The sequence below is a fragment of the Mobula hypostoma genome, chromosome X1 (genome assembly GCF_963921235.1).
Source record: "Mobula hypostoma chromosome X1, sMobHyp1.1, whole genome shotgun sequence".
NCBI lineage: Eukaryota > Metazoa > Chordata > Chondrichthyes > Myliobatiformes > Myliobatidae > Mobula > Mobula hypostoma.
In genome coordinates, this window is record NC_086128.1 from 63,772,597 (window position 1) to 63,781,769 (window position 9,173).

At 51.9% G+C, this 9,173-nt stretch overlaps 1 protein-coding gene across 1 annotated transcript in view; it reads left to right on the forward strand.

Moving 5' to 3' along the window:
* LOC134340448 (NADH-ubiquinone oxidoreductase subunit 8-like) overlaps nt 1–8,891 on the forward strand; it is a 45,966-nt gene extending 37,075 nt beyond the window's left edge. The window contains exons 6-7 of the mRNA XM_063037692.1: nt 8,004–8,132; nt 8,619–8,891. Of these exons, the coding sequence (XP_062893762.1) occupies nt 8,004–8,132; nt 8,619–8,750 (261 nt within the window). The 3' untranslated portion in view covers nt 8,751–8,891. The remainder of the gene's footprint in view (nt 1–8,003; nt 8,133–8,618) is intronic.
* The last annotated feature ends 282 nt before the right edge of the window (nt 8,892–9,173 follow it).

Here is a 9,173-nt window from a genome sequence, read left to right on the forward strand (position 1 = left end):
TAGTACCTCCCTGCTCCTGTACTCGAATCCTCTCGCTATAAATGCCAGCATACCATTCACCTTTTTCACCGCCTGCTGTACCTGCATGCCCACTTTCAATGACTGGTGTATAATGACACCCAGGTCTCGTTGCACCCTCCGCGTCCTTTCGTTTCACAGACATGCTAACCTTCCTCCGAGCGCATCCGCCCAAAGGTTAGGGGTTTGCAATTCGGCAGATAAATTCAAAATTACAGGAGCTGCTGCCGTCTGCGACGTTCTCGGTTCCCTGGGGGAGTGACTTCCGTTGTCGGAAATCTCGCCCTGTACCCACAGCGGTCTCCCGCGCTCTCTCCCTCCCTCTCCCAGGAGAGGGGCAGTCAGAACGTTAGAAACAGGAGCAGGAGTCGGCCGTCCGGCCCATTGAGCCTGCCCCGCCTTTCAATAAATAAGATCACGGCTGATCGGTCCGTAAACTCAGCTCCATCTCCCTGTCTTTTCCCCATAACCTGTAAAAACCTATCTAACTGTATCTTAACTATATTTAGTGAAGAAGTCTCAGCTCCTTCCCCGTCAGAGAATTCTAGAGATTCACCACTCTCTGGGAAAAACAGTTTCTCCTCATCTCCGTCCTAAATCTTCTCCCCCGAATCTTCAGGCTGTGTCCCCTCGTTCAAGTCTCACCAACCAATGGAAACAACTTTCCTACTTCTATCTTATCTATCCCTTTCAAAATTTTGTATGTTTCTATAAGATCCTCTCTCATTCTTCTGAACTCCAGTGAGTATAGTCCCAGGCGACTCGATCTCTCCTCATAGTTTAACCCCTTCATCCCTGAAATCAACCTGGTGAATCTCCTCTGCACTGCCTCCAAAGCCAGTATACCCTTCCTCAAGTATGGAGACCAGAACTGCACACAGTACTCCAGGTGTGGTCTCACCAGTACCCTGTACAGTTGCAGCATGACCTCCCTGCTCTTGAATTCAATCCCTCTGGCAATGAAGGCCAATATTCCAATTGCCCGTCTTGATAACCTGCAAGCCAACTTTTTGCGATTCATGAACAAACACTCCCAAGTCCCTCTGCACAACAGCATGCTGCAATCTTTCACTATTTAAATAATCATCTTCTCTTCTATTATTCCTTCCAAAGTGGATGATCTCGCATTTACCAACGTTGTATTCCATCTGCCAGACCTTGGCCCACTCACTTAACCTATCTATATCCCTCTACAGACTCTCCACATTCTCGGTATAATTTGCTTTCCCACTCAGTTTGGTGTCGTCAGCAAATTCTGCTATGCTACGCTCAGTCCCCTCTTCCAAATCATCAATGTAAATGGTAAACAGCTGTGGGCCCAGCACCGACCCCTGCGGCACCCCACTCACCACTGACTGCCAACCGGAGAAACACCCATTTATACCAACTCTCTGCCTTCTATTGGTTAACCAATCCACTATCCATGCCAATACACTTCCTCCGACTCCATGCATCCGTATCTTATTTATAAATCTCTTCTGCGGCACCTTATCGAACGCCTTCTGAAAATCCAAGTATACGATATCCGCCTGTTCCCCTCTATCCACTGCACTCATTATGTCCCCAGTTTGTCAAACAGGACCTGCCCTTTCTGAATCCATGCTGCGTCTGTCTAATGGAACCACTCCTTTCTAAATGTTTTGCTATTTCTTCCTTAACGACAGCTTCAAGCATTTTCCCGACTACAGCTAACCGGTCTATATTTCCCCATCTTTTGCCGACATCCTTTCTTAAAAAGTGATGTGACATTTGCTGTCATCCAATCCGCCGGGACCTGCCCAGAGTCCAGAGAATTTTGGTAAATGATTACCAGCACGTCTGCTGTAACCTCCGCCAATTCCCACAGCGCCCTGGGATGCATCCCATCAGGACCAGGGGACTTGTCTACCTTCAGGCCCTCTAAATTTGCTCATCACGATCTCTTTAGTGACAGTGATTTTATCACCTCCCATTTCCGGAGAATTAAAATAAGCCATCCGTTAGACTTGCGAGACTGTGGATCTGCGCCTGGAAAGTCTTCGCTCTCCAGGGCGCAGGCCTGGGCAAGGTTGTATGGAAGACGGGCAGTTGCCCATGCTGCAAGTCTCCCCCCTCCACGACACCGATGTTGTCCAAGGGAAGGGCATTAGGACCCATACAGCTTGGCACCGGTGTCATCGCAGAGCACTGTGTGATTAAGTGCCTTGCTCAAGGATACAACACGCTCCCTCGGCTGGGACTCGAACTCACGACCTTCAGATCACTAGACCGACACCGAGGACTTGGGAGTCCTCGTACAGGATTCCCTTAAGGTTAACCTCCAGGTTGAGTCAGTAGTGAAGAAGGCGAATGCAATGTTGGCATTCATTTCTAGAGGAATAGAGTACAGGAGCAGGGATGTGATGTTGAGGCTCTAAAAGGCGCTGGTGAGACCTCACTTGGAGTACTGTGGGCAGTTTTGGTCTCCTTATTTAAGAAAGGATGTGCTGACGTTGGAGAGGGTACAGAGAAGATTCACTAGAATGATTCTGGGAATGAGAGGGTTAACATATGAGGAACGTTTGTCCGCTCTTGGACTGTATTCCTTGGAGTTTAGAAGAATGAGGGGAGACCTCATAGAAACATTTCGAATGTTGAAAGGCATGGACAGAGTGGATGTGGCAAACTTGTTTCCCATGGTGGGGGAGTCTAGTCCGAGGGGGCATGACTTAAGGATTGAAGGGCGCCCATTCAGAACAGAAATGCGAAGAAATTTTTTCAGCCAGAGGGTGGTGAATCTATGGAATTTGTTGCCACGGGCAGCAGTGGAGGCCAAGTCATTGGGTGTATTTAAGGCAGAGATTGATAGGTATCTGAGTAGCCAGGGCATCAAAGGTTATGGTGAGAAGGTGGGGCGGTGGGACTAAATAGGATAAAATGGATCGGCTCATGAGAAAATGGTGGAGCAGACTCGATGGGCCGAATGGCCGACTTCTGCTCCTTTGTCTTATGGTCTTAACCACTTGGCCACATGCCCACAACCAGAGAAACACCCATTTCTACCAACTCTCTGCCTTCTATCGGTTAGCCAATCCTCTGTCCACGCCAATACACTTCCTCCGACTCCATGCATCCGTTATCTCATAAGTCTCCTGCGCGGCACCTTATCGAACGATCGCTCGACAGCCCACCGCCTGGCACCGCCAACAGCCGTCTTGGCCAGGCCCGAGAGCAAGCCTGCCTGGGCGTCTCCCTCCCCCCCATGCAGGGTGCCCTCGACCCAGCTAGCGCGAGGCTGAAGGGGACCAGCCAGTCCTTCAGGGTATTCACCCCAAAGTCGGGGCGGCACCCTGCCCTCCTCCCGTCCACAGAAAGGAAGGGCTGTCAGCCCACCTGCTCAGCGAGCTATCGCACGGCACGGCCCTGAGCGAAGCCCCCCCCCCCCAGCATGGAGAGACGTCCACTGGGTGGCAAGACGGGCCGCCAAGGCGTGGGCAACGAAATGGAGAGTGTTCACGTGCAGTCTGTCCCGGGACATAGAACATAGAATAGTACAGCACGGTACAGGCCCTTCGGCCCACAATGTTGTGCTGACCCTCAAACCCTGCCTCCCATATAACCCCCCACCTTAAATTCCTCCATATACCTGTCTAGTAGTCTCTTAAACTTCACTAGTGTATCTGCCTCCACCACTGACTCAGGCAGTGCATTCCACGCACCAACCACTCTCTGAGTAAAAAACCTTCCTCTAATATCCCCCTTGAACTTCCCACCCCTTACCTTAAAGCCATGTCCTCTTGTATTGAGCAGTGGTGCCCTGGGGAAGAGGTGCTGGCTATCCACTCCATCTATTCCTCTTAATATCTTGTACACCTCTATCATGTCTCCTCTCATCCTCCTTCTCTCCAAAGAGTAAAGCCCTAGCTCCCTTAATCTCTGGTCACAATGCATACTCTCTAAACCAGGCAGCATCCTGGTAAATCTCCTCTGTACCCTTTCCAATGCTTCCACATCCTTCCTATAGTGAGGTGACCAGAACTGGACACAGTACTCCAAGTGTGGCCTAACCAGAGTTTTATAGAGCTGCATCATTACATCGCGACTCTTAAACTCTATCCCTCGACTTATGAAAGCTAACCCCCCATAAGCTTTCTTAACTACCCTATCCACCTGTGAGGCAACTTTCAGGGATCTGTGGACATGTAACCCCAGATCCCTCTACTCCTCCACACTACCAAGTATCCTGCCATTTACTTTATACTCTGTCTTGGAGTTTGTCCTTCCAAAGTGTACCACCTCACACTTCCCCGGGTTGAACTCCATCTGCCACTTCTCAGCCCACTTCTGCATCCTATCAATGTCTCTCTGCAATCTTTGACAATCCTCTACACTACCTACAACACCACCAACCTTTGTGTCGTCTGCAAACTTGCCAACCCACCCTTCTACCCCAACATCCAGGTCGTTAATAAAAATCACGATAGGTAGAAGTCCCAGAACAGATCCTTGTGGGACACCACTAGTCACAATCCTCCAATATGAATGTACTCCCTCCACCATGACCCTCTGCCTTCTGCAGGCAAGCCAATTCTGAATCCACCTGGCCAAACTTCCCTGACTTCCCAAACTTCCCATGCCTTCTGACTTTCTGAATGAGCCTACCGTGTGGAACCTTGTCAAATGCCTTACTAAAATCCATATAGATCACAACCTCGCCTGGGACTGTACTTACTGGAATTCAGAGGGATGAGAGGAGATCTTATAGAAACATGTAAAATCATGGAAGTTATAGTCATAGTCATACTTTATTGATCCCGGGGGAAATTGGTTTTCGTTACAGTTGCACCATAAATAATAAATAGTAATAGAACCATAAGTGGTTAAATAATAATATGTAAATTATGCCAGTAAATTATGATATAAGTCCAGGACCAGCCTATTGGCTCAGGGTGTCTGACCCTCCAAGGGAGGAGTTGTAAAGTTTGATGGCCACAGGCAGGAATGACTTCCTATGACGCTCTGTGCTGCATCTCGGTGGAATGAGTCTCTGGCTGAATGTACTCCTGTGCCCACCCAGTACATTATGTAGTGGATGGGAGACATTGTCCAAGATGGCATGCAACTTGGACTGCATCCTCTTTTCAGACACCACCGTCAGAGAGTTCAGTTCCATCCCCACAACATCACTGGTCTTACGAATGAGTTTGTTGATTCTGTTGGTGTCTGCTACCCTCAGCCTGCTGCCCCAGCACACAACAGCAAACATGATCGCACTGGCCACCACAGACTCGTAGAACATCCTCAGCATCGTCCGGCAGATGTTAAAGGACCTCAGTCTCCTCAGGAAATAGAGACGGCTCTGACCCTTCTTGTAGACAGCCTCAGTGTTCTTAGACCAGTCCAGTTTATTGTCAATTCGTATCCCCAGGTATTTGTAATCCTCCACCATGTCCACACTGACCCCCTGGATGGAAACAGGGGTCACCGGTACCTTAGCTCTCCTCAGGTCTACCACCAGCTCCTTAGTCTTTTTCACATTAAGCTGCAGATAATTCTGCTCACACCATGTGACAGAGTTTCCGACCGTAGCCCCGTACGCAGCCTCAGCCCCATCATAGGTAAGGTGGAGGCAGGAAAGTTACTTCCACTGGTGGGTGAGACTAGAACGAGGGGACACAGCCTGAAGATTTGGGATGGAGATGAGGAGGAACTGCTTTTTCCGGGGAGTGGTGAACCTGTGGAATTCTCTGTCCCGATGAAGCAGTGGAGTAAATATATTTAAGGCAAGGTCGGATAGATTTTTGCAGAGTAGGGGGGCTGAGGCTTGTGGGGAAAAGGCGGGCAGGTGGAGATGAGTCCGTGGTCGGATCAGCCGCGATCTGATTGACGGCGGGGCAGGCTGGACGGGACGGATGGCCGGTTCCTGCTCTTGTTCCTCCCCTTCTCCTCTCAGCGCGGCGGGAGTCTCCGCGAGGTGACTCGCGCTGTGCAGGGCTGCTGTAAGTGAGGAGACAGATTGGGTGGAGGACTCTGGACACGTAGCCTTGGTGGTAAAGGATTTTATTTACAGAAGGCAAACGTGGGAAAATGGCGACAGAAGTGTAGCCCCCCTCGACAGGCACACAATTCACCGTAGTCGGATCAGCAATAAAGCAGGCGCGGAGAGTTAATAAAATTGCGTGGGAACAAAGTACACGCACGCGTTAAGTCGGTACGATACCCGACACCCCTTGACTCTGTGGGCACGGCTCTTCGAATGTTAGGGACGATCCCCACACCCCGAACCCCGTTCAATGCACAGCTCACCGACGGCAGGGTGAATCCAGCCCAGGTGATCCACAGGGAAGCCGATGGCCTTGTGTTACCCGATTACAAAGGGGCCAATTGCCCGAGGTCGAGTACAAGGCTAATTAAAGGGGCCAGCGGTTAGGTGGGCATCAATGGGCGAGGAGGGGTCAAACCTTGATTGGCAGGTGGCGTGTCTTTCGACCAGGTAAATGGGCAGTGCTGTCACGTGACAATAAACTGGACTGGTCAAAGAACACTGAGGCTGTCTACAAGAAGGGTCAGAGCCGTCTCTATTTCCTGAGGAGACTGAGGTCCTTTAACATCTGCCGGACGATGCTGAGGATGTTCTACGAGTCTGTGGTGGCCAGTGCTATCATGTTTGCTGTTGTGTGCTGGGGCAGCAAGCTGAGGGTAGCAGACACCAACAGAATCAACAAACTCATTCGTAAGGCCAGTGATGTTGTGGGGATGGAACTGGACTCTCTGACGGTGGTGTCTGAAAAGAGGATGCTGTCTAAGTTGCATGCCATCTTGGACAATGTCTCCCATCCACTACATAATGTACTGGGTGGGCACAGGAGTACATTCAGCCAGAGACTCATTCCACCGAGATGCAGCACAGAGCGTCATAGGAAGTCATTCCTGCCTGTGGCCATCAAACTTTACAACTCCTCCCTTGGAGAGTCAGACACCCTGAGCCAATAGACTGGTCCTGGACTTATTTCCTGGCATAATTTAACGTATTACTATTTAACTATTTATGGTTCTATTACTATTTATTATTTATGGTGCAACTGTAACGAAAACCAATTTCCCCCGGGATCAATAATGTATGACTATGACAGTCACGACCCCTCCGACACAGGGGCCGGCTCCCAAAAGTCTGTCTTTCTCTCACTCTCTGTCACTCTCTCTGTCTGTCTCTCTCTGTCCATCTCTCTCTGTCTGTCTCTGTCTTTCACTCTTTCTCTGTCCGTCTCTGTCTCTGTCCGTCTCTCTCACACTCTCTCTCTGTCCGTCTCTGTCTCTGTCTGTCTCTCTCTCTCACTCTCTCTGTCTGCCTCTGTCTTTCACTCTTTCTCTGTCCGTCTCTGTCTGTCTGTCTCTCTCTCTCTCTCTCTCTCTCTGTCCGTCTGTCTCTCTCTGTCCATCTCTCTCTCTCTCTGTGTCTCTCTCACACCCTCTCTCTGTCCGTCTCTCTCTCTCACTCTTTCTGTCCGTCTCTCTCACACTCTCTCTCTGTCTCTCTCTCTCACACTCTCTCTGTCCGTCTCTCTCTCACACTCTCTCTGTCCGTCTCTCTCACACTCTCTCTCTGTCTCTCTCTCTCTCTCTCTCTCTCTCACACTCTCTCTCTGTCCGTCTCTCTCTCACACTCTCTCTCTGTCTGTCTCTCTCTCACACTCTCTCTGTCCGTCTCTCTCTCTCTGTCTCTCTCACACCCTCTCTCTGTCCGTCTCTCACACTCTTTCTGTCCGTCTCTCTCACACTCTCTCTCTCTGTCTGTCTCTCTCACACACTCTCTGTCTCTCTCTCACACTCTCTCTGTCCGTCTCTCTCTCTCTCTCTGTCCGTCTCTCTCTCTCTCTCTCTGTCTGTCTCTCTCTCACACTCTGTCCGTCTCTCTCGCTTTCACACACACACACTGTCTGTCTCTCTCACTGTCCGTCTGTCCCTCTCGCTCTCCTTCTCTCTGCATGTCTCTGTCTCTCTCTCCTGACCTTGCCCCTCGTCCGCAGGCCATCACGATCGAAGCGGAGGCCCGCGCGGACGGTAGCCGGAGAACCACTCGCTACGATATCGACATGACCAAGTGTATCTATTGTGGCTTCTGTCAGGAGGCCTGCCCCGTCGACGCCATCGTGGAGGTGAGTACCCCCCCTCTCCCTCAGCCTCGTCTCCCTCGATCTCCCTCACACCCCTCAACCCTCCCCTCACACCTTCTGCCAGGAGGCCTGCCCCGTCGACGCCATCGTGGAGGTGAGTACCCCCCTCTCCCCCACAACCTCACCCTCGTCTCCCTCTCACCCCTCAACCCTCCCCTCACACCTTCTGCCAGGAGTCCTGCCCCGTCGACGCCATCGTGGAGGTGAGTACCCCCCCTCCCTCAGCCTCGTCTCCCTCGATCTCCCTCTCACCCCTCAACCCTCCCCTCACACCTTCTGCCAGGAGGCCTGCCCCATCGACGCCATCGTGGAGGTGAGTACCCCCCCCCTCCCTCAGCCTCGCCGCGTTCTCTCCCCCCACTCCCTCTCACCTCGCTCCGCTATCCGTCTCTCCTCCATCTCCCCCCCTCCCCTCCTCGCCCTCATGCTGCCTCTCACTCCGCTCCCCTCCCGCTCTCCTCCCTGCAGGGGCCCAACTTTGAGTTCTCCACCCAGACGCACGAGGAGCTCCTCTACAACAAGGAGAAGCTGCTGAACAATGGTGACATGTGGGAGGCCGAGATCGCGGCCAACATCCAGGCCGACTTCCTGTACCGCTGACGGACTGTTCGGGGCCCGGGGTAAACCATCGTTTCCCCTCGCTCCCCCCGCCCACACACCCAGGAGAGTGTTTCGTTTGGGGCGCGCCCCCCCCCTGTAAATACTGTTCCCACCATCTCATTAAAGGCGAGTTGCCTCCTGGTTACTAGAGTCCGACTCTGATTTGCAGGCCTAACCCTGACCCTGAACCCCCCCCCCCACCCCCCAGGATCAATCTCGACCCCTCCCCGTCTGCATAACCCTCCATTTCCCTGTCACAAACGAGGGAAGATCTGCAGGCGCTGGAAATCCGGGGTAAAACACACGCACGAAACGCTGGGGGATCTCAGCAGGCCAGGCAGCGTCTCGGTGGAAGAGAGTACAGTCGACGTTCCGGGCCGAGAGCCCTCGGCAGGGCTGGAGAGAGAAAGCTGAGGAAGAGAT